This window comes from Podarcis erhardii, assembly GCF_964252035.2.
Source record: "Podarcis erhardii genome assembly, chromosome: 14".
Lineage (NCBI taxonomy): Eukaryota > Metazoa > Chordata > Lepidosauria > Squamata > Lacertidae > Podarcis > Podarcis erhardii.
The window spans coordinates 17,579,212-17,605,569 of NC_138503.1; the positions used below are offsets into that span (position 1 = coordinate 17,579,212).

The window sequence follows — 26,358 nt, forward strand, 5'->3', positions numbered from 1 at the left end:
ACAAAAAAGAACTCCAGATATCCACCTTTTTTTACGCTTATTAAAGATGCTACTGTGGTTGGCCAAAAAAGGGTTGCTTTTAAGAGTTTGAGACTTTTCTTCTGTTCTTTTCTCTCATTTGAAACAGGGAACATGTAATCTAGTTACAGTACAAGAAAATGCATTACAGAATGTTCTTGAGTAAGGAACCTTTGCCAAGGGGAGCTGCATCCACAGAGCCCTTCATATAATTTAAAAGGGACTAATCAGACCCTTTTCCTCTGGGTTTCCCTGAGCGCTGAGCTGGGGCAAGTGGTTACTGGGGGAGAGGATTTTTCCAGCACTTTGTGTCCTGGCTTTGGAATGCTTTGCTGGCACCAGGCAAACCCTTAATATTTGTTTTACTTGGATTATTATTATTATTATTTTGTCTTTTATAGGCTTGTATTAGTCATTTTATTTCCAGTTAGCCATGCAAATACAACTAAGTTTTGTGGCACCTTAAATAGTAACAGATTTATTAAAGAAACAGCTTCCATAGTGGTGCAGCGAGAAAACTGCTAACACATTTGCAAAGCTAAGCAGAGTCTGGTATGGTTTCAAACTGGATGGGACACAACATGTGGATATTCCTGTATTGCAGGGGGTTGGAGCTAGTGGTCCCTTCCAATTTTATGACTACACAAGAGCTTAAGCCATAAGAAGTTTGGTTCATCTTTTTAAGGTGCCACAAGACTTCAGTTATTTTATGGTGTTGATAATAATTTGAAGAGTGGGGTACAAATCTAAATAAAATAAAAATAGCTGCATATAAGTTTAGAATTAGACTGGCTATTTCAGAGACTTGCTCCCCAGATACTGTGGATTAACAGGAAGACGTTTTCTTCTCGTGTGTTCCGGGTACTGAAAGGAAGCACCACTCTAATGTTAATTACTCTGCCCCTGCGGTTTCATGAAATCAAATCCGTACACACTTGAAGTACTGACATGAGTTAATTGCATTCCTGTCAAAGCAAGGCCACAACGGCCAAACTGAAACACAAGTACCAAGCTGTGATTTCCAATGAGTGAATAGTTCCCTCTGAGCTGATCAAGTGTCACTCATAAGCAGTTGCATTACACAAGTCAAAAGGAAGGCTTCCGTTTTAGTGTACTGTACTGTAACGGTCACATTCCTTAACATGAGAATGGTGTGTCATAAATAGCCCTTCAGGGTAGATTAGGCTAACAGCAGCCTGCATCCTGTGTCCCAAGGAATGGTGGGCTCAATCGGCAAGGGAGTTCAGAACAGCAGGCTAAGGATCTATGAAAGACAGCTTGCAAGCCCACTGCTGATCTTCCGTAGCAATTGTGGAAGTAAGTGCCACTGCCCCTAGAACATGCAGCAGACTGCAATGTGCTGGAAAGGGCCATCTGTTCTGGTGATGTGCAAGGGGTCCAGGAAGGCAAAAAGTCTGAATGTCCCTGGACTGGGATACAATGGCTGCCTAATTCAACTTTGAAGATGAAGATGCCTTCGGCTGAGTCACATCACCATGCCCTCCAACATTTCTCTGATGAAAATAGGGGTGTCCTATTCTATAGTGGTAGTAATAATAACAATAATTTTATTATTTATACCCGCCGAGCTGACATTAAAGAAACTTCCCCAAGCTTTCAAGGTTGCATAATTATCTCCTTGGCTCGAGGGTTGCATAACCCTCCCAACATTTCTCTGATGAAAATAGAGGTGCCCATGGAAAAACAGGACATTCTGGGACGGCTTCTGTAAATCCGGGACTGTCCCTAGAAAATAGGGACACTGGGAGGGCCTGTACCACTGGCCCATCATTTTAGGCCAGAATAGCCTATCGGCAGCAGGGAGAAAGCCAGAGATGGTTTTCAACATGAAAAGCATGCAAGCTACTGGTGACTAATGGGGAGTCAAGATTTGAATTCAGGACCCACTGGACTAAAGCCCAACACCACAGTCATTACACTACATTAACAGTCTCTGGTCTACACTGCAGCACAATACTGTCTGTACATCTTCAAGTCCTTAACCTTTGATTGGTGTCAGTAATAAAAGACTTATATACTACCTTTGTGTGGCCTTTGGTGCAATTTGATCATGGGACAAAGTGAAGCAAAGTCCAGTATTCTCTATTCCATGCATCCTTTATTCCATTACAATCACTGTTGTTGCATTCTGGCAACAAGAACACAAACCATAATCCATCGCAATCCATTTTTACAACAATCAGAGGCTTACAGTACATTTAAGGCCGTACAATTTGGGAAAAAACCTCAGGCCTCTTAGTGTAATGATTTAATTGTCTTGCATATTCTGTGCGATTCCAGTGTCAGAGAATGAAAAATTTCCCCTAAACAAAAAGGATCAGTTTCAATGAAAGTTTCTTACATAAATTTGTCAAAAACAAATGTGTAAATATTTTTAGTTGTCCTGGAAATCTTATAAAACTTTTAATAGCAAAATAATGCAGGGATAAAAACTTTAACAAAATGTATTCATATACAAACCAGAATTTGTTAACTAGACTTAAATTTTAAACTACCAATCAGGAGTTATGCATAAATGTAAATACACTTATGTACAATACTTTTAAAAACCTCTATAAGGAATGCTTTACACAAGGAAATGCCAAAGTTGGCTTCTATTCAGAGTGTAAACATCATCTGAATAACTGGGTTTAGTAAATTTACACATTTTTTTAAAAAGTAAAAAGAATTAAAGGGTCTAGCCGTTCAGTCATTATTCCTTTAGGAATATTTTGTAAATATGCAGAAAACTGGTGAAAGGTCATTTCAGAATTAGCCCCATTTAGAAATCTGTGGCCCCAGGAAATTTTCATTAATTAATTTACTTAGGAAGGTAAGGTTGGCAAAAAAACAAACAAAAAAACACAATGAGAAATCACCACAAAAAAACCTTTCCAGTTACAATAGCACAGTTAGAAATTTTACATGGAGAATGCTCTTAGACTGGTTCCATACATCAGTAGGAAGCTATCATCCAGATTTCTTGCATTCCAGATTGTGGGAAGATTTTTTCTCAAAGAGAAAGAAAACATTATAAGACAAGCAACTTGAAGGGTTGGGTAGGGAAAAAGTTGGAAGTATTATAACTGCTAGATTAAGTAGTATCCCTCAAGTTTAGCTAGCACCCCTTCTAAAACTCCCAGCTTTTCTAGCGTATTGAAGGTAAAAAAACAATTGGGATTACAGTAGTGACTGTTAGAACAGTTTCCTGATATAAAAAGACAGTCGAGAGCTGATTGGATAAACCCTAATGAGAGGGCATTTATTCATAGTATAAAGCTATTACAGCTAAGCCAGTTAATGCATGTGCAAAAACAGGTAAATTCTTCCATTCACAGTTAACTGAGGTAAAAAAAAAGAAGAAGAAAAGGAAAAGAGATCAAGTAGGTTTCTTCAGGAATTGGGGAGTTCGTGAGATATGAACTGTTTTAGTCGTTCTAGGTACTGTGCATAAAGCTCTATGTCGTTGTGGCCAGCCCCCTCCACCCACAGGGGCTCCACCGCCCGGGGACATCGCTCGTACATCGCCAAACCATGCGAGAAATCTATTACTTCATCTTCGGTACCGTGAATCACCAGGACGGGAGAGGTTACTTTAGAGATCTTGTCAATGCTGAGGATGTAAAAGACAAAAACCAAAAAAGCATTACTGGTTAAGTTCAGTAACCAGAGAAAACCAAGTTTGTCATAGTTGTTTTGGAAAACTCTGGGAAAGATTAATAATAATAATAATAAGTAATTTAAACCCCGTCCATCTGACTGGGTTTCCCCAGCCACTCTGGGCAGCTCCCAACAGAATTAAAAGCACAATAAAACATCAGACATTAAAAACTTCCATAATCAGGGCTGCCTTCAGATGTCTTCTAAAAGTCAAATAGTTGTCTATTTCCTTGACACCTGATGGGAGGGTGTTCCACAGGGCGGGCGCCACTACCGAGAAGGCCCTCTGCCTGGTTCTCTGCAACCACATTTCTCACAGGGAGGGAACCGCCAGAAGGCCCTCAGAGCTGGACCTCAGTGTCCGGGCTGAATGATGGGGGTGGAGACGCTCTTTCAGGGATATTGGACCAAGGCCGTTTAGGGCTTTAAAGGTCAGCACAGACACTTTTAATCGTGCTCGGAAACATACTGGGAGCCAATGTAGGTCTTTCAAGACTGGGGTTATATGGTCTCGGTGTCTACTCCCAGTCACCAGTCTATCTGCCACATTCTGGATTAGTTGTAGTTTCCGGGTCACCTTCAAAGGTAGCCCCACATAGAGCGCATTGCAGTAGTCCAAGTGGGAGATAACTAGAGCATGCACCACTCTGGCAAGGCAGTCCGCAGGCAGGTAGGGTCTTAACTTGCGTACCAGATGGAGCTGGTGGACAGCTGCCCTGGACACAGAATTGACCTACACCTCCATTTTGGACCAGCTGTGAGTCGAAAATGACTCCCGGGATTTGCACCTGGTCCTTCAGCAGCAGCACCTGAAAGATAATCCCGTCTTCCACTGCAGATGCTCCTTTGCATCAAACAGCTGCAGGAGAGCACTAGGTGTGTTCTATGGCCCTGCTCCGAGACAATAATGGGCAACAGGGCCCAGCTATATATAAACTCAATATTTCAGAGGTAGAAAACCTCTAAAAAACAACTGGAGGGAGGAAGAGAGAGCAGGAGAGGGCAACTGTCTTCATTCCCTGCTTTCTGGAGACATCTTGTGGACCATTATGAGGAAGCAGGACGGTGGTCTAATTCAACGACTGGTCTTATCTACTGTTCTAGCGAAAAGGGTTCCTGGCAGGTAACTGAAAAGCCACAGGCATACACAAGTCACAATTATTGTCATCTGTTTCCAGAATTCTAGAAGGAGAAATGGCTAATTCAGCCTGGCCACTTCTGAAGCCCGGATGAGCGTTCATGCTGCTGTTGTTAAATTAGACTACTCTCATGTTCAGAGCTTTACGCTCTGTGTCTTTCCATCAATATGTCCCGAAAAAGAAAGTGCCATTTGTTCTTTCTTTTCTGCCAACACTGTCCAACTGTGCCTGGCAGGAAGGTTACAGCTGCTCTTTCTAAGAAGCCACTTGGAGATACGCAGTGGATTTTGGAAATTCACAATGTAAATAAGTAAATAAAATTAATACAAGGGGGTCATCGGAGGCTCGCAGTTCTTGGATTCTGAGGCAGGCCTCTCTGATGCAACCATGGGCAGTTGTTGCGGGAGATGCAAGAACCTCTTGTGAATCATTAAAGAGGAAGAAAGCAAAATATTATGTTCAGCCCTCTCTGTGAGGACAGCATGGAGGGCTGGATGTCAGCTCACGGTTATTGCTTTTATTAAAGAGAGGCCATATTCTGAACTGAGCAAAGGGGGCTGGCAGAAATGGCTGTCCATCCTGACTCCCACAGGAAATGGGGAACAGGGAAGGGGTCATTTAACCCTCTCCGTACCAGTGTGCACAACATCAAAGTCTCTGTCTGAAGTCTCTCTTTGTGCAACTCAGCAGCTGATGTCCATGCAAGAAGCAAATGAGAAGAACAGCAGAAACGAGACAAGCATTCTGCCAAAACTTTAGATGCTGTTCCCACCAGGGAGGAGGGGGTTAGCAGGATATTTGCCTGTATGTTGAAGTGAACAGTTGAGGCACACTGGAATTCGATCGGAGCTGTGCTGGGGAGAGTGCACACAGAAAACTGCCTTATACCATGCTGGACCAGTGCCCATTTTGCTTTGTACTGTCGACACTGACTGGCCGTGCTCTCCATGGTTTCAGGCAGGGGACTTTATCTGCCTTCCTTGGATATACCAGGGATTAAACCTGGGACCCTCTGCATGCAAAGCACACACTTTGCTTTCAGGCTTCCCATAGGGCACTGGACCATATTGGCCATTGGCCTGACCCAGCAGCCAGGTTCTTCTGATGTTCTCTACCACCAAGCCATGACCCGGGATGCCAGCTAGCTACCCCTGCTGTACCACAATGCAGCTCCTTTTCGTTTTTTCTGCCAGCCAGTTTCACTATGCATCATTCTGTTGGAGGCACCAGTGGCATGGAAGCAGTTGGGTAAAGCCAAAGGGAATGAAGAATGGGGGTTGCACTCATCTTGGAAGGATAGTCACTCTGCAAGCAGGGCAAACCCTGGGTGAGGGAGGGAGATCAAGGAGCCTCCAATGGACGGCAGCACTGGACACGCCCTGCACCAAAAAGCCTGCCACTCAAGTGCCTTACACACCTCAGATGAAGGGCAAAGTTAGCCGCCACCATCCCTCTGCCTTGCTGGCACCCCAGCCTTCAGGTCCTGTCCTAGCCTTCACCCTGCCACTCAAGGGACTCACTGTCCTGTGCCACTGCTACTGACCCATTGGGATAACCCCACAGGCCTCTGGAGGTCTGCCAGCCACAGGTTGGGAACCACTGTTCTATGTCTTTTATTTCTAACAGGGTAGTGAACTGGTGTGAGGATTCAGTGAGAACTCAGAGGGATCCTTCCCCAAATATATATTTCTTTTAAAATGTATCTTACCCTTGCTAACTTATGTTTTGGAATCCTTGACACAGCCACAAGTGGGATTCTCCCATACATGTATTAATAACACTTAATGAAATTATGTATGCAAAGACTTAACAGCAAGATTGTCAGTCCTCACTTTTAGGAAACTTGAGGGGGGAAGTCTCTCCATTGTGGTGCTCACATAATTAGTGTCATTCATCCCTAATCAGGCATTTCAGCAAAACAATATTTACAGCTTGCAAAACCACTGGAAGGCATCCCACTGCCAGCTCAGCTGCTTGGGAACGCAGCATTCAGAAAGCACATTAGCCTCACTTGGTATTCCTAACCACACCGTTCTGCAGCTAGAGAAATCTACAGAGACTATCGGACATCAGCAAACACAAAAGATTTCTGTGTAAACTGCAATGAACAATTTTCTCTCTCTTACAAGGGCGGGGGGGGGGCATTCGTTCAAGTACCAAAGCATTTAACAGATCAAGTGAATTCAGACCACTGGTAAGAAACAGCTCTCAAGAAAGCAAAAAGAGAAAGTGAATGATATAATACCTCCGCTGTCTCTGCCCTGATGTTTTTCACCTCCTATTTGACTTGGCCTATTTCATCCAAGCTCTGTTCCAAACCTTGTGAATAATTTTTTAAAGCCTGAATGTTCAGAGGAAGAATTTGTCATATAGTAAATATTTGTAACTGTTAGAAAGGCAGGAGGGCAGAGGAATTATACCAAGACACGATAGCAAAAGCACATAATTCCAGCGCAACCCACCAGAAACGTCCCTCCAAGAATGGATGAACTGCTCCAGTTCAGCTCCGGTCCTCAAAGCTTGGCCCATTCATTTCAGTGGATCTTGTACCACCAAAATGCTTGCGCTCTGGACCATTTCAAACTTGCTAACTGCAGAGTTTATTAAGTGCTACGCATTCCCTCAGAACAAGACACAGGAACCAGTTCAGCTAAGTGACTTTTCATATTCTGAAGGTGGGGCTGGAAATAGAACATCCATACTGAAGTGGGTGCCTACTATGGAGGTAGAAATGGTTTTTGTAACCAGTCATTGACTAATACTCAATCACTGCTACAAGTTGTATGCAATTACACCCACCATTCTCACCTTCAAGGTCAATACAAGTTGAACTACATATCCCCTTCACAATTCTCCAGTCCAGTCCAGTCCAGTCACCACTCCCTCCAACATGGGAAAAAGGCACACCCCACAATATTTACAGGAAAATGCGAAAAGCATTTACAGGAGAAACACAGAATACCTTTGGTTTGCAAAGGTCAGCAATGGATCCGCACTCAAGATGCCAGTTCAAGTTAAGAAGTATATAGCAATATGTGAACATTTGAAGATATTTCTGTTGACCCAGAATGCTGGCCCATCTTGCCAAGCATGATCAACTCTGGCTGCCAGCGTCTTCCCACAGTCTCAGAGGTCACTTTCTGTTCTTCACCGCCTCTGGAACTCCTTTCCCAGGGAAAATCTGGCAGTCCCCTTCTCCCGACTACTTTCAGGCAGAATTTTAAGACACTTTTATTTCCCCAGGCCTTTTGAAGGGAAGAGTTACACCTAGGCGCTGTGATTTTTATAGATAATTTTCATTATTGTATGCTGGATATGGTTTCAGCAGATTTTATGCTACTTGCCACCCTGGGCACCCTTCAGGGAGGAAGGGTAGGATACAAATTTAATAAATAACGTGAAGGTGCCAAGCAGTGAACATGGAACCCTCCTGGCATGCTTTGCAGGTGCTGTCTCCTAATGAGGCCACCCTCATTAAATCATCACCAACATACTTCATGATAAACATTAAATGGAGGATATATCTAGAAGATAAAATCCTCAAAGCACCACCGAGCAGGGGGCTTTTTACCCTCTAATATGCTGATATTCCTGAGGCCACCACATCTACTCTTGGCTAAGTAATGTACCCATGGCGTTTGCTTAGTTGTTGTCATTTTGAAAGGTACATGTCCAATTTAAGTATTATAAATGAACAATGGTTTCCTGGGAGCAAGTTCTGCACATACCTTGGGAAAGCATCAAAGCAGTATGTTTTCCTAGTGTCCGGGAAAGCTACACGCAACCCAGACATCAAGGGTGAGTGAAGGATTACAGCGGCACACTCATACCGAGATGCCAGGTCCACAGTGGGAACGGTTCCAATACTCTGTCCGTACAGAATGATGTTCTCAGGACTGACCCCATACCTGTAAACACAGAAAAGAGGAAAAGAGAAGTGTATTTTGTCTTTGTTTTGCATTTATTTTAAAAAAGGGTATTCTAGGAGAGGGGAACTGGCGTTTTTATTCTCTAGATGTAAAATTCAGATTTTTTTTTCCAAGCTGTCAATTCATGGGACTTTGAAGGTCCTTGCAGCCAACATGATGCCCTCTAAATGTTGCTGGCTGGGACTTATGGGAGTTGTAGTCCACAACATCTGGAGGATACCATGTTGGTTACTCCTGTCTTGTATGGAATATGGAATACTTGTCTGGATATATGATATTTTAAGTGTTCAATACTCTTGTTACTGCTTTCAGTTCTGTGTGAGAGCTCATTAGGAAGAACCTAAACATTAGGAAGAACTTCCTGACAGTAAGAGCTGTTCGACAGTGGAATTTGCTGCCAAGGAGTGTGGTGGAGTCTCCTTCTTTGGAAGTCTTTAAGCAGAGGCTTGACAACCATATGTCAGGAGTGCTCTGATGGTGTTTCCTGCTTGGCAGGGGGTTGGACTCTATGGCCCTTGTGGTCTCTTCCAACTCTATGATTCTATGATTCATATGTAAAATACCCACTTGCCCACTTGGGATACAGACACAGGAATGTAGATGGGGAAGCAAATACGGTGGGAGACTATCAAGCCTGCCGTTGGACAAGACCTGCCATTTTGACTTGGACCATGAAAAGCAGCTGCTTTGATGCATAAACAAATTTAATATATAGCCACATTACTAGAAATGCATTTGAGGTCAGGGACACCAACTGCACTGCTGATGCTCAAAGATGTTTAGTTTCAGCCAAGTGCAAAAGATTTGCATGGTCAACCCCCACAGCTGTTGGAGTTTCCAAGCCCCACATGCGGGTGGAAAAACAAAGAGAGAGCTGAGCAAAGAAAGGAAAGCAAGAAAGCAAAGGAGATCTTGACAGCGAACTGACTTAGTGCAACAATAAGAAAAAGTTCCGGGAATCAAGTGCATTAAAAAACATAGACTTCCATTCTCAATACTTATGATCAAGGAGCAATACTCAGAATTCTTTACTAATGCAGTGAGTGGCTTTGAACAAATAATTGTTCCTTGTTCAGTTTCCCTGCTTGCAATATGGAAACCACTATCCATTTAATAAGGCTGTTGTGAAGATACATTGTGAAGAAAGAACTACATAAATTCTACATAAAGCGTAAATAGCCATAAGCAGGACAAAATTGTAGCAAATATATCTTATATAATCAATAATGCAGGATTTTTTGGGGGGGGAGAGGTATACAAGATAGCTTCCCAGATACTACTGAATATTCAACAAGGAAGTTTTAGAGCACTGCTCCTGTACAAAAACATTTGACCCGTTGTATAGCTTGAAGCAGACTGTCCTAGTCAGCTCTTTGGTGGTCTATCTTAGAGAGAGTGCATTTTCAAGGAGACTTACAGAGTAGCTACTAAAAATACCTTCCTTGAATCAACAGGGTTGTTGCCTCTGAGAAAAACAGAAAACCCAATGGAATGTCCAGGTTGAAATTTATAGGTATGAAACTGAGTTGCTCCTGTAAAGATCATCTCCTCAGAACAGTCCCAAAAACAACAGATGGAGAGCACATTAAAAAATATGGAAGGGGGGAGCAGCACAGTGGAAAGATACTACAGTTTACTCTTTAGCTTTGTATCCTAAACAGTGTGTTGAGAAAGGCTGGCTGCAGTTATGAACAAGGTATTATTTATACATAGTTCAGCCAGAGAGTAGAAGGGGTGAAGGAAAAGGTCCAAAAGGTTCATTGCTCCAATGTACTTTATTGCTTCCTCTAATAATTCTTTTCAGCATTTGAACACATATTTTTTATTCCAAAAAACAGGGAACTGGTTAGCTGGCACAATTCTGCAGAAACACTGGTCTGGTGCACAAACTGAGTGTTTGTCATATCAAGTGATAAGTTGCATGTTTGAGGGAGCTGTCACATAGCTAACAACCCTCAGCAGAACTGGCACACCTTCTCAAATGCAATGCTTTTCAATGGAGTGACGGTTCACACATTCAGCTGTCTATCATCAACTGCAGAGAAATCAACAAGCGGTGTACAAGCATGTGTAAATCACCCCACAAATCTACATATAACCATCACATAGCCTAACCCAAGGTGTAATTAAAACTCAGCAAGTTCAATGGGATGCACTTGAAGGAAGAATGTTTACTCTTTCAGCCCTAAATGATAATGATCCACATTTTAAGTTGTAGGTGTTGAGAACCGTAACTGCAGAAATATCAGAAGCACTCTTCAGTTTAGAGACTGCTGTGATTCTCTGGTGCACTTGGAATGGTTCAATGCAATTCAGCTCGAAGCCTCCAGCCATGCCCTAATGCACGTTGCTCTGATGGAAATTAAGTTGCGAATCTGAATATTTGTTGCTAGCCGATATTGGTTAGACTCACGAATTATCAACAGCTTATTTCAGAGTAGCATACCCTTTATTCATATTCTCCTCTTGAAAAACAGTGTTTCTGCCCTATTTACTCCGAGTCAGAAACAAGTTTTACTGAAGTCACAGCAGGGGGAGAGCCATCTCTGCAAAAGAGACTGCTATAGTCAGTCTCAAGGCCACAGAACCCATACAATGAGGCACAATGGGATTGATTATGGGTGAAGCCCCCCTATTAAATCCATTTCGGCCATTCTTAAAGTCATTGTGTGACAGCACTAGACACCTTTCCATACTATGAATACTGTGTCTCCTTCTTGTTGGATGGGGTGTGGGGAAAGGGTTCATTCATTCATTTGTGGTGGGAATGTAAGGAGAGTCAATAATTCTGGACCTGGGTTTTCTCAATGATAGTGACTATTACTCAACAACATTTGCCTCCAGATCCCTTCTTTCTTTATCAAATTATGCTAATCCTCCCATAACTTATAAAACTCTAGTACTTATGTCACTATCAGCAGCCAGATTAGAAACAATCTAAAGTTCCTATGCCTGAAGCATGCTTTACCAATACAGTCGTACTTTGGAAGCCGAACGGAATCTGTTCCAGAAGTCCGTTCAACTTTCAAAACAGTTCAGAAACCAAGGCACAGCTTCCGATTGGAGCCCACGGACGTCACAACGGACATTCGGGTTCCAAAGAACATTCACAAACCATAACAATCACTTCTGGGTTCAGGACCCAAAACATTCAACTCACAAGTCGTTCAAGATCCAAAATACTACTGTATATGGAACATTGCTTTAATCTGAACAGATGTTAATTCATAGTTTGTGGCAAAACTAAATCAGACAGTTTGATGTGGTCTGGTTGCTGGTTTTGAGTTATGTAAGGGAGAATCACATTACTCCTCCTCCCATGACTCACTCTTCATTGAGGCTGGGCTATATAGACTCATCTTAAAATCTTAGCTATATGGAATTGCATCTCTGTAAAAAAAATTAATACTGATTATGCTCTGTGTACAGTTCTGTTATTTTTTGTACAGTTATGTGCTTGTATATATGCTTATGATAAATCAATTATATATATAAAAGACCCCTCCCCACCACACATAAACACATGCTTCTGGATTGGCTAAGGTAGGTATGAGGAGCCCATGACCCTCTAGGTTTTGCTGGATTAATCCAAAACATCTGGAGGGCCACAGGTTACCCAGCCCTGGACTAAGGGAACTGGACAGCACTTCTTAGGTGGGTCAGATTTAGCCCTGATCTGCTGGTTGTTGGTGCCTACTGTACGTTTTAAAAGCATTTGTGACCCATGGGTTAATGGAAACAGCATTTAAAATTAAAAATTACTAGGTTTTCTTGCTGAACCATCCTCGTCCTTGAGACAGTATAAACACAATGTCCACATTCAAATGTCTATGCCATCTCTGTTGCCACAACATTTTCTTTGTATAAAAACCCCCCAGCTGTTTTGACTTTGTTACTGATGACATAGAGAGCTGGCCACAGGCAAGTGTCTTTTGCCCCACACCCTCTACAGGTTTTTAAGGTACTATCAAAATGTGAATCCGTGGCATGGGAATGATAATGTATAATCAGGAAATAGCCAGTCAAATCTGTACACTAAGTTAGGCTCTTCTAAGTAAGCCAATCTTGAAAAAGTCTACGGCAATTTTCAACTGTATCTGTACAACAAAACTAACCTGAACTCCAAAGGTTTTAGAGAGCTAGATTGAATGGATTCATTTGACTGGCAAACGGAAAAATGCAAACATTCACAATAATTATCTTGAGAGAGCCCACCTCAGCTGGCCCTACTCAAGCACAGGGGTCAGAATGTTGAAGCAGCTTAAGTTCTGCTAATATTGAAAGCTGCAGCCCAGAACCAGTTTTGGTCCATCGTGCAGAGGGAGGAAAAGAGATGATACACAGTTCCCACTTAGGCTTGAAAATCCTTACTTTTACCATGACGTCCAAACCACCACCGCCACCACTAAGAGAGAGTCCAGTGGCAGTGCAAGCACCACAAGACCATGCAGAGCACTTATCACACCTACCAATGCAAGAGAAGGGGGGGATGCACAATGACACCATGGTAGAAACCTGTATGGCAGCAAGCAGAAGTCTGGAACTGGCTGGAAACAGAAGGAAACCACAAACTGACTTGGAACAAAAACATGGAATGCCTCCTGCTATAAATAACCAGGGAAAGTGAATTCCCCACCCCCCCAAAAAAAACAACCTATGACCGTGCAAGCAGCTTCTCTTGTGTTGAATGCACAGCACAGATCTACAGAGTTCACATGGCAAGACCAGGGGAGAACCAGAAAGTATGGAAAACAGCTGTTCTTTCTGCATTGGTATATTAAAACGGAACTTGGCGTACTGCACTCAGTTCCTGTGTATTTGCTCTATGGCAGTTAGCATAACACACACATTTACACTAGCTGCTTATTTAGGAAGTAAATGCAGAGCTTAATGGCTTTACGACTATGACTGCGGTGCTTGGGTGTTTTTTTTTCTTAATGATACGAATGAATGGAAGAGTTAGTTTGGTTTGCTACAAAATATACTTGTGTGCTTCAAAGAAAAATATCCTTGCTGGTGCTACCAGGTAACCCTGCTGTGATGAGGCTACAGAGGCACCAGAAGCCTGTCTATTCTGCTATGAAGGAGACTCCGGTGGAAAGACTGTCAAAGCATTTTCTTCCTTAAAGTTGCAAGTCAGACAAATAAGGATGCAATGGTTGAGACACTCATTTTACTTTCTTTTCATTTGACTCCTGTCTTATGTGTGAAATGTACACCTAGAGATTTAACCCTTTAACTCTAGACAAGTAGCTGAGATGTTGTACAGTAAAGCAGAGAGGAAACAGTGGTATAAGCAAGACAGAAGGGAACTGCCATGCCTTTCACAGGTCCTGCTTTCCCCCCTCCATTAATGTTTTTGCCTGACTGTAAATGCATTCTTGAACTCTGATCATGCCTCTTGCTTGTCTGGATGGAGGGCAGACAGACAGAGGTATGGAAACATTGCAGAAATTAACCTACTGTACAAAGATAACATTCTCATTTGTTGTTCTGCCTCTGGCCCTCCTCACCACAGGTATGTGGCCCCTGGAAGGCTGCCCAAAAGGAAATGCAGCCCTGGGGGTGAAAATGACTTCCCACCCCTGCCCTAAAGTCTAACAAATTTAGTGTGGCGTAAACTTGCAAGGACCACAGTCCAATTCAGATAAATGAAGTGTATTCCAAAATTGGCAGGCATTTATGCAGATGGTGGGAAGGTCAGAGGGAAATTAAATGGAAAGAGAAGAGAGATTGTGCATGTCTCATGAATTAACTTTTACTACACGACTTCCCTAACGTTATGGCTTCATTTTCCAAAGAACAGCGAGAAGATAAACATCGTCTGATATCATATCAATGTACGCAGCTTCATTTAGAAAACCACACACAGAGCACTAAATTCACTTTAACTGAGTTAGTTGCATTTAATTAAACGTGCCCTGTAGCAAAGGAATGTTAGCAACAGAAAAGCTTACTTACCACAGGCAGCAAGGATTTTCTGGTCACTAAGGAATCCCTTCACTGACCGAAGTATCAATAATTCAGAAGAGCTGAGCTACATTCCATTATATACTTTTAACTGGATTGGTGTATGAGTTCTATACAAAGCTACTCTCTGGGGAATTTTTCTGCAACAGATACCCCCGGACAAAGTTATCTTCCCTGATCTTTAGGAAAGTACAGAATTCATGATGTTTTCTGAAATAGGAAACATGTGTCTCTAAATAGTCTTGCTATTTGGATTCCTTATAAAAATACACTTTCTCTGGCTTTTAAGTAGCCACTCACCTATGGTAAATAGTGCTCTGAGAATATATTCCCCCCTTGATTCAGAAGTATAAAAAGCATTGTAGAAGTAAATCAAGGGTCTCCAGGAAACCAGAATGGTTTTTTTGAGCACATGTATATGCAATATCTTTAGTAACCTGCCTATGCGTAGCAGTCTTAGTCTCTGTAACCAGATCATTTGCCTGAAACAAAAAATGTTTCAGTTTTTACCAACTGAAAAGTTGCTGCCTTTTCTCCTTTCAGATAGATGGTATTGTGATAGCAATTTAAGACTGTATAAGTGGGCAGATTATTTTTTTTAAAAAAGTGAACTAGCAACTTTTGTAGATTTTTTTATTCTTAGAACACAACCACCACTAAATGTGGTGCTTAACAGACTAAAACCAGGAAGAGATAGTCTTCTGCCCTGAAGTGCCCAATCCCAGTTAATTAACATCTTGAATTTCTCAATTGATTTCTATGGGTGATTTCCACTTCTATCCCTAGGACATTTAAAAATAGCCTCTCTCAATATTAACCAGGAAATTATATATCCAGACAATGATGGATTTCCTTCCCATCCAGTTTTTATCCATGCAACAGTCAGCCAACCTGTTCAGTTCTGATTAAGCAGGGTTTGCCCCCCCCCCAAAGTTTTTTTATACTATTGCAAATTGATTAAGTTTACTTATATGCTGCTTTTCAACAATGAGCTGTGCCCAAAGCGGCTTACAACAAACATTCATAACATCAAAATACAGTGGCACCTCGGTTTAAGAACTGCCCTGTTTATAAACTATTGGGTTTAAGAACTCCGCAAAACCAGAAGTAGTGTTCCTGTTTGCAAACTTTACCTCAGTCTAAGAGCAGAAGCTGAATGGTGGAAGGGCACCAGCGGCGGGAGGCCTCATTAGGGAAAGCGCGCCTCAGTTTAAGAACTGTTTTGGTTTAAGGATGGACTTCTGGAATGGATTAAGTCTGTAAACCTAGGTATCACTGTACTTTCAAAAATGAAAAAAAAAACCCCAACTATTCAACAAATACAGAATAAATTCAATACTACAAGAAGAAAAATCCACAATCTAGGTTTAGGTATATAAATACAAAGCAAAATAAGAGTTAACTGACAATAAACAATACTGATATCTTCTCATATGGGGCTCTTGCTGTTTTAGCTACTAAAGCAATGACACTTAAAGAACTGATTTGGAATTATAACATTCAATATACTTGCTTGAATCATTTTGCTTCACTGGTTGTGCAGTATACTTTCAGGAATTTTAACATTAGCTGACCAACACAAGCACTGTAGAATAATTATGGTTAATCTACCACTGCTGATAATTATATGCAAGAAGCTTGGGACAAATTTCCTTTAGTACTGCTAGTAGTATTTCACCCTCACTATAGTAGATTTTGACTAGTGTGCTAGTCCCCTTCTCTCTGGCAACATGCAAGCTTTTTCCCACCCCACGCCCATCCATAACAATAGTTACCAACCCTTGCCATGCTTGTTGGTCATATTAACATTTCTGACATCAGTTTTCACCAATATGTGATTCACTTTACTGTAAAGCTTGATTACTTGTACAGTGGTACCTTGGTTCTCAAACTTAATCCATTCCAAGAGTCCGTTCAACTCTCGAACAGTCTGAAAACCAGGCTTCCGATTGGCTGCAGGAATTTCCTGCAATCAAGTATAAGCCGCATTGGACGTTTGGCTTCTGAAAAACATTCACAAACCAGAACACCTACTTCCGGGTTTGCGGCGTTCAGGAGCTGATTTGTTCGGGAGCCAAGCCATTTGAGAACCAAGGTACCACTGTATAATATATTTCTGGTTAATTCTACCAATTAATCAGAAAGTGCTAATCCATCCCACCTTGCTATTCAAAATTGGAGCCCATGTCTTCCTAGGGGGCCTGAAGGAATAACTACTACATCCTTAAAAGAACATTCCATACAAGTACTAGGAAATCCTAAGTATGCTGCAGAAGGTCTGCCCAACTTGTTGCCCACAAGCCAAATGTAGCCTACCAGCCAAAGGCAGTTCCTACTTTCCTCTGCCACCTGCAAAGTAGTGTTGTTTTCTGCAGTCATAAACTGCACTCACATTGCAATCTCTGAAGCTCCCCTACCTTCCTTAAGTGGCTCACAGCAGCCTGTGACAAGCAAGGGTATTTACAGGTAGGAAGTGTATTCAGTTACACAAAGTTCCCGTCAAGCTACCTTAAAACAAAACCACACTGGTCCTATCAAGTCAGCCTGGCTGCAATCTGAAGTTACGGTCCTAGAGTATTTAGGCATTTGAAACCGGATGCAGACCTCGCCAAGATATCCAATCCAGCAATTTTCAGAAACTTGTATCTAGGCAACTTGAATGCTTGAGGAATCAAGCTGGTCAAAAGCACATGGCTCTCCTACAGTTTGCAGGCTGTTGTACTAGAGCTGCAGATTTCTAGTGAGTTACTGTATGCAAGGTGCAGTTGAGAGATTTTAGACAATGCCCAGTCTGCAGAGCAGAAACAAGATGAGCCCCAATCCAGGACTCTAGACAAAAAAACAGAAACAAAATTCAGCTATAAACAATTACAACTCAGTTAATGAGATCTACTACCAGCTGGAAGGGCAAAAGTTCACTCTCTAGGACCCATCTCTTTGAGGCCTAAAATCAGCCATCTCAGCTATTTCCTGATGTACATTTAATGGTCAGCTACTGTGTATGCGACACAATCAATTTATTCCATGATGAATAAAAAGGCTACAAGTCTGGAAGAAAATAAGTACTTAATTCCTAGAAGTGAAGAAACAGCACCTTTTTTTAAAGCCGTCTATAAAACAGATGCATGAGATCATTAAGTTCCCTTCAGTAAGGCACCCACAAAACAGGAGCTACACTAGTGGCTAAAATTGTGGAAACCTTTTGAAAAAAGTGTATTTTCGAGGTTTGATGGCTCATACACCACTTTCTTTTGGAGTAAAACCATAAAATTATATATCAATGAAAAGATAATTTAATGAAGAATGTAATGCAACAAAGTTTGTTCAATTATCTGTATTCTTTCAAAAGATATTGCCAAATAACCAGAAACAGGAGTGTTTAGACAGCCAATCAGGTGTCATCTGGCTTTGATAGAATACAGGTAATTGAACAAACTTTGTTGCATTACATTCTTCATTCAATTATCTTTCCATTGATATATAATTTGATGGTATGACTCCAAAAGAAAGTGGTGTTAAGAGCCATCAAACTTCGAAAATACACTTTCTCCAAAACGTTTCCACAATTCTGGCCACTAGTGTAGCTTTAGGCAGGATGGCATGGTGCCAACATGGTCGCATTCCTGTCTGTACTGTGCTTCAGGGGTACAGGGGCACATGAAGCACTTATTATTAAAATGAACATGGCTATGCCAACATGCACAGCCTACCCTACTTGGCAATGTCTGATTTAGCTTGCAACACACGGTAGTATGGATGGGACCATGGCAAAAGAGCTTCAGCAGCTACATGGTGTCTCTCCTTCCCCACTACAGGATTGTATTTTGACAGCCATACTGCGCTTGTGGAAGAACACTTGGCTGAGTTGCCTTAGTGACAGCAACTGAACCCAAATCCTTAGATCTGAAACACACTACAACACTCATATATTGCAAGCTGTATTTGTTTCTATGTTGGTTTCTAACAACCTCTTGGTACTTCAAAAGTAAGACCAGCAGAAATGACTAAAGCCTAGTTTTTGTTTCCACACACTTAAGGGCCGTAACCTCCTTTGGTATCATTTGGAAGGGATATTATGAAGCTGGCACAGTCTGTTTTTCCCCATGCCACAACTTCAAGTGCTTCTGAAAACTGCTTTGTGCCCTCTTGGCATGCGGCAGGTTAACATGCTACGGCACAAACCTGTTATTAAAAAACCACAGGGACTAGCCTTTCTACTAATTTAGCACGCAAACAAGTTTTTGCTGCAACAAGACTTAAGAGCTTGCCTGTCGTGTTTCTTTTTAGGTCTGGTGTGGATGCGAGAATAGGCTATGGGGCAGCAATAAAACTGCTAGCACATTTGGAAAGCTATGCAGGGTCTGGGATGGTTTTGAATTGAATAGGGAACTGCATGTTAAGATCCCTGCATTGCAGAGGGTTGGACTAGATGACCCTCAGGGTCCCTTCCAACAATTCTATTACCATTTAACCATGGTTAGGAAATGGGAAACATGCTGCAGTCTCTTCCCTGCTTACAGTTAACCAAGGTGCAGTGTTAGAGCTAGACTGACCCCAACCATGTGTAACCACTAGTCAGGACTTGCAAAGAGTCCTGGTTCCATTTATTTTATACCTTGAACTACCTGAGCTCTATATTATACTCCATTTCATAGAAGCAGAATCATAAATATTCATCACCGGATAACATGGTGATCATTTTCTTTCCATCTCATAGGAAAACACTGATCTGTCCATTAACCACCAGACTTTGCTACTGGAAAGTTCTGAATACCTACAATAGAATTTTATGAATGTTTACTTCGCAGAAATTCTGAAATGGGACATTTCCAAATAAATGAATTTAAAACTGTACTCCAAGCAAATCGTCTTCCTTAGTAGCCTTGCTATCTTTCCCCTTGCACTATAGAATATTTTTAAGTTTTATGACCAAAGGACTTATTTATAGCCCAAAATAAATGCTCAATTTAGACCTGGCTAATATGTTGTTTAAGCAACCAGTTGGTATCATGCTTAATTAGGAAATTTTGAGTTTGTTTTTAAAGTCCTTTCTCAGTTCATTAAAAAGAAGAGTTAAGGCTTTTCGCCCTCTATTGCAGGAATTGGAAACCTGTGGCACTCCAGATGTTATTGGATTCCAGCATTCATCAGCCCTAGGAAGCCTCGCCGATGATCTGGGATGAACAATCACGTTGAGGACTACAAGGGCCCCCCACACCTGTTTTAATGCCTTGACAATGTGAATGGCTGGTGGCTTACTTTTAACTTTATAATAAGTTTTGTTAGCACTTATATCAAGCAGCCTTGAAAGATTCCACAAAGGTTTAGTAGCCCACCTGCACTTATATTACTGATTTATGACAGACTGATGCCACAAAGGGGGGAAAGAACCAGTTCTCTGATTTGCAAAAGTTTCCCTGTTTGGTTGCTTGCAAGAGATTGTTACTAGTCATAGGGAACTAGGTACAGCTCCAAGTAAGTACGTGCATTTAATTTTTAAAAACCGACATATTCAGTGTAATCTTATAGATGTATTCACAGAAGAAGCTAAGTGCCACTGAATTCAATGGGACTTACTGCCAGGTAAGTGTATACAGGACTGCAGCTTTAACTGTAACAAAAATATAGGCCAGATGTCTTAAGGGGTTATCACTCTTCTATTTATTACTATTCAACTTGGGAGATCTCAATGGAATGATTACATGCATAATGAATTTCTGGAAATTTAGTTGAGCAATTAAATGCATAATCTGTGTTATATATAAATGCTAAGTATGGAAGAAAATTAAGTACAAGCTGTTGGTCTATTACGAGGGGTGGGAGGAGACAAAGAATAGGCAATAGGCACCTATTTAGCCATCATTTATGCACAATAACACAGCTAGCCTAAGGTACTTTTATATTTCTACCAAAATTATTTTCCACTCACTGAAAACCAGATGCAGAGTTTAGTCAAGACGTTAAAGATCACAATCTCAAATAATGAATACGATGCCATTTTATATTGTCTGCAGTAGAAAGAAAGAGGCAATTGTTAAAGTCCCAAAGAATTCAAATGCATTCAAGAATGCAATGTAAAAAATCCTAAGTAGATTGTAGTTAACTGTACACCTTGGCCGAAAGCCGGATTTAATTTTCTCCAAGTCAGGCTGAAATGCTCTTCCCTTGTTCACATAATGTCATTAAGAGGTATTATTGAAACACACCATAAGCCTACAAACAAAAATCTATTACAGCAGGCAATTTTGTTATGAGATTACTTTTCATATCAAGAATTTCCTCACACAATCAAAACATACTATTTAAACTCATATATCCAAGTATTCCATTCTTCGAAACAAATTGAGGCAGTGTGACCTAAATTAAATTAAGCCTTTAATGCTGCACAAGTGAAGGTTGCTAGACAAGGAACTTTCAGTGGGAAAGCATTTACATTCTATTTATGCATTTACATTTATAATCTGCTTTTTAGAACAAATGTCCTCAGAAATTGGCTTCTACAAGACTAAATACAATTACAAATCCCAAAATTTACAACGTGAAAAAAACACAACCCAGCTAAGTCATAAAACCAGTCACACACCATTGCTTTTAAAGCCCATTTAAACATCACTAAAAATCAATAGGATCACAGCACTTATTTAGAAAATGCAACCTGAAATAACTTAGTGCCTGCCTGAAGGCTTGCATACAAGGTGTCTTATATACACCACCTGGGAGATAATTCCGTAACTGTAGGGCTACTGCTGATAATACCATCTCTCTCATGTCCATCTACCCCAATGAGAACTCACCGGCTGGCAGGCCAGTAAAGCCCCCAAGGCCCATCTCAAAGCACAGGCAGGCTAGTACCAAAGGTGGCCCTTTAAACAGCTTAAGCCAGAAAGGTGTGTGGCCACTTTAAATCACCAGATCAAGATTTGATGCCAATGAACAGTACATGGGTCCATCAAACCTGCTCATGAATCTTAAAATAAAGTACCAAGAATGACTAGAGGAAATTAGGCACAGAACTTTACAAAAAAACAAATTTACCAGATCTCAGAAACCGGCTTCTAACAGTACATTCACCAAATGCCAAAGAATCATATAAAAACAAAAAGGCCATATTAGCAAGATAGCTTCCTTTAAAAATGTGAATGCAGCCTCTGTCTTTAGCTAGTAGCTTGCGTGCCATTCATAGGAAAAATGTGACACACAATTGTTTTAATACACCCCACTGCCACATACTCAAGACAAGACTGCACAGATTTGAGATGTTTCAGTGGCCAAATGTCCTTCCTCGTGAATCCAGTCCCAAATTCCCTATGGGCTCCTTTCTGCCCTCTAATATTGTTCAAATTCCATCCCTCCCTGAACGTTCACTTTCAATTAAGACACAGAGCCTCCCTAGCTCAGTTAGCCTCTTCTCAAACTGAATGGATTATCAGTGTTTCTTATTACATCAAACACACGCATAACCTGTGTTAATTACCAAACTGATTATTCTGTTCATGGGGAACATGCTTCCTGGGTTAGATTAGCTTTCTTTGGGATTGACAACAAACTTAAGACAAAATGACATGTATTTGAAGACAACCTCTCCCACTAGTCAAATCTCAAGCCCATAAAGGTGAAAACAAATCATTCTGAGCTGAAAGGTCACAGTTGTCTCATCAGGATAAGTATGTTTGTTTGGAGGGAGGAACGGGGAAGAAGAACACTTTTAGTCATTTATACAACCTGGGTTTCCACATGCAATGATGGGTTCAAGAGCCTCCCAGTTTAACAGGGTTTAAATAAAGAGATGGGGAACTTTTGGCCTTTCAGATGTTTTGGGCTTACAACTCCCATCATCACTGACCATTGGCCACGCTGGCTGAGGATGGTGCAAGCTGGAGACCAACAACATCTGGAGTGCAACAGGTTCCCCCTACCTGATTTAAATGCTTGGGACAGTAAACAAAGCAAAGTCAAGAACTTGTTCACTTTTTTTCACAGAGAACAAAATTACAAGACATTAAACTGGTTTCCATTTGCGAGTGAAAAGTCTGTATACAGTACTGAGAAACTGTAAGGAAACATGTTAGACACATAAGAATATAAGAAAAGGCTGTTTGATCAGGCCAGCGGCCCTTCTTTTCCAGCATCATATTCTCACAGCCGTCAACCAGATGCCTATGGAAAGTCCACAAGTAGGACCTGAGCACAACAGCACTTGCCACTCCTTAACTTTCCAGCAACTGGTAATCCGAAGCATACTGCCTCTGACTCCTACCTCCAAGTAACTGGTGTTCTCAGCCAGCAGCCAATCTAGCACAGTCTTTCAACATTTATGCTCAAAACTATACAGTATCTACTCAGCATTAGCCCCAAATCAAACAAGTTGCATTGAGGGCAAGATCCATCTTGGCTTCATTGGAGCAAATACTCAAAACGAAACCATCAACTACCTGCCAAGAACTAAATCTAAAGTAAAGACAAAGTCCTAGAAACAAACACTGATAGAAACTTCCTTGTTATAGGTAGTTATCAAATGTACCTGAACTTTGGATCTTTTAAAAATAGACAGACTGTGTGGGTGAAAGGTCTCTGCATAAGTTCATCACGTACTAAATAGATTAAGAACTCTGAAGAGTGCAGCACACCAGCTCTGGTACTCCCATACTCACCTCAGTGCTGAAGCTGCATCATAGTATGCAATGATGCAACTGGTACATTTAATCCTTGGTAATGCTACTAGCATTCTAAAATGTCATATTTTACCCTGTTGCACTGTCCAAGAATACAAAGAAACCATGATGTATAATAATTAGCCATTACTGTTCTCCTGTACCATTTAGCTGTCATGAGTACATACAACAAGCTATGTTCTATCTCCACTGTTGGAAGCAGTATGTGTTTGAATAGCAGTTGCCAGAAATCACATGTGGCTATTGCACTTAAGGCCTGATTGTGGGATTTCCATGCACATCTGGGTAGTCACTATGAGGACAAGGTGCTTGTCTAGATGGGCCTAAATCCAGCAGGGCTTCCCTTATGTTTCTTAATTCCATGTTTTTACATTGAGCATTTTCTTGCTCCATGATCAGAGCAGCAAGTCAAGAATACCACCACCTTCCAAAATCTAGGATCTAAAGATAGGTTAGGTTCAATTAAGACCCCCAGCATTCCCCACCACTCCAACCGTAGCTCGCAATACTATGCTACAAGTTGTTTTTGAACACCCTCTCAGTTTCAGGAGAGATTTGCTAAACAGCATGGGGGGCTGCCATTCAAGGAACATAAACTCCCTTGAACAGAAGCTTGTATGATTCTGAGGTCATCTAACTAATCATCACAAAAAACGGGTGGAGACCTTTACTGCATCAAAGGAGGCCAGTTTACAGTGATTCCACAACAAGGGAAAAGTATTGTGTCAAGCAAGCAGCCCCAAAGAAATCAGAAATACCCTCCACCATTTTCATGGGCATGTTTACCCAACAGCTATTTACCTTGTTCTGAGGGCCTGCCAAGCTGCATCGATGTCTGCATAAAGGTTTTTTTCAGATGGTTTACCAGTGCTCACTCCATAACCAGAGTAATCATACGAGAAAACATTGCAGTTGATGCGGGAGCCTAGACCAATATAGAAGCTGCACATCTGGCCCAGGTCAACAGCATTGCCATGGGAGAACAGCAGTGTATACCGGCTAGAAGGAGCACAGCGTACAAACATGCATCCCAGCCGGTTATCCCGGGCTGTGCGTGAAAAGAAGACTTCCACGGCATCCAGCTCTCTCTGGGAATACTGCCAGTCCGCCCGCTCAGTCAAGTGCAGGCTGCAGCTACCTGTCGGCGTCCCCACTGCAGCAGCCCCACCTTCCTGCTGTTCTGGTTGCATCACAGTGTACGTGGGCTCTGGGGGCAGAAAAGCCAGCTTGGCAGCTATGCGGCTGGGGCAAGGTGGGCAGCAGAAGAGCCAACATAGCTCGCCCAGAGAGAAACCGTTCATTCTGGGGCCTTGTTCTGGCATCAGAGGCGCTTGATGGAGAACCGCACCAAGGAGAGATGGAGGGAAATTCACAGCGGATACGGGATGAACTGTCTCACCCCAAGCTACACAGGCTAATTGCAACCCGTTTCATTAACTACCAGTCTAATTACTAGACTACTACTAGTCTTCTACACCCAACAAACCAACTACCTGCAGGGAAACCCAAGACGACACCCAAAATTCAACACCATTCTCTATAGCTCCTTGAAAATTGCCTCCCACCCAAGCCCTCACAAAATGCTTCTTTCTTCCAGCAACGTGAAGCCGCTTAAGTTCAATCTTTACACCCTGTAAGACCCTCCACCTCATGCGCTACCAGGCCCTCCTCGCCTCCCAGCATTAAAACTGTCACCTAACCCAGATTCGGAAACCCTGCATGACCCCAATACAATCTTGTCACCAAAGGAACCTGAAACACACCACAAGGGTTTGCTCTCCTGACCTGTGCTATACAGATCTATCTGAACTGAATGGGTAGAAGAAGCCCCTCCCAGAGCTCAGCCAAAATACGTGGTCCTCCCCCCTTTAAAAAAAACAACACAATTCCCCTTCAAACCGAAGACCATGAACTCTCCAGATAAAAAAGACCTTTCCAGTTCTTCCCAATATCTACCTAGCCCTAATCTGAAAACCTTCCCTTCTATAGAGTCCCACAGGGTCTCTAAGGAGCCTCGCCCCTTAATCGGTTGAAGCCCACTTGTCCCAACCTCAAAAAGGGAAAACCTTCCCCCCCCTTCCTGCAGACCCCTCAGCCTCTCCCTCCTCAAAGGAGAACCTCCCCAAACACCTGAGCTCACTAGGACGCCCCCCTTCCGCCTCCCTCCCCACACTGAAGACCTAACCAGGCCACAAACAACACGCTCGCGACCTCCCAACTGCTCCCCCTACACTGACGGAGGCCTCGAGGGGACGCCTAGCAGAGCAGGGCAGCAGCAGCAGGAGGAGAAGGCCAAAGCCCGCAGGGGAACAGCTGGAAGTCTGAGTGTCTGCCTGTCAGTCAGTCAGTCAGTCAGGGGATGGAGAGTCGCCCCGTTCCCGCTCGGCCGCGGCTGCTTCCCTGAGGCGGGCAGGTCCACTTTGGGGGGAAAGAGAGGCCGGGGGGTCGAATGAGGGCTCTCACACGGAGCTGCCGGCGGCGGCCATCATCACGTCTCGGGTCCCTCCTCGTCCTCTTCTTTTTCCCTCACCACCTCCCCCCTCCCCCCTGCGACACCACTTCCGGGTTAAGGCCCGCCCCCCCTCTTGACCCTCACTCCGCTGTATCTCTATAAGCGGACCCTGCCGCGGCCGGCGGCGGAGGAGAGGAAGAGCGCGATAGCGCGAGGGAGCGAGGAGCCGGGCGGACCAATGAGGAGCGTGGGCCGACGGCGGCGTGCGCATGCGCTCCCCGCGCCCCTTACCTTCCCCCCCTCCACACGCCCCGTTCCTCTCAACCATAGAGTTCTAAGCGCCATAAACTCTCTTCTGCCCCCTGGATTGGCGCAGGTGTAATAAGCCGTGACTGCGGCTGTTGCCGCGCCGGGACGCGGCGCTGGATTGGGTGAGGGAGGTGCCGGCCTCTTTAAAGGGAGCGGGCCAATCACTGGCTCTCTTCTCCCTCCCTGACGTAACCCTCATAGGAGAGAGC

At 42.6% G+C, this 26,358-nt stretch overlaps 1 protein-coding gene across 1 annotated transcript; it reads right to left on the minus strand.

Moving 5' to 3' along the window:
• Positions 1-2,117: 2,117 nt before the first annotated feature.
• Positions 2,118-25,961, minus strand: ABHD17C (abhydrolase domain containing 17C, depalmitoylase). The gene is made up of 3 exons (XM_081839280.1): positions 24,190-25,961; positions 8,546-8,725; positions 2,118-3,631 (listed from the first exon to the last, which is right to left on the minus strand). The coding sequence occupies exons 1-3, from the start codon at positions 24,708-24,710 to the stop codon at positions 3,412-3,414; spliced, it is 921 nt and encodes a 306-aa protein (XP_081695406.1). The 5' UTR covers positions 24,711-25,961; the 3' UTR covers positions 2,118-3,411.
• Positions 25,962-26,358: the final 397 nt, after the last annotated feature.

What these genes read in the sequence shown, in the direction of transcription:
- ABHD17C (XM_081839280.1), bottom strand. Translation starts at nt 24,710, where the DNA reads ATGCCAGAACAAGGCCCCAGAATGAACGGTTTCTCTCTGGGCGAGCTA. An exon ending in TGGCAGGCCCTCAGAACAAG is followed by an intron (nt 8,726 to 24,189) that starts GTAAATAGCTGT and finishes CTGTGTTTACAG; the next exon opens with GTATGGGGTCAGTCCTGAGA. An exon ending in TGCTTTGATGCTTTCCCAAG is followed by an intron (nt 3,632 to 8,545) that starts GTATGTGCAGAA and finishes TTACATCCTCAG; the next exon opens with CATTGACAAGATCTCTAAAG.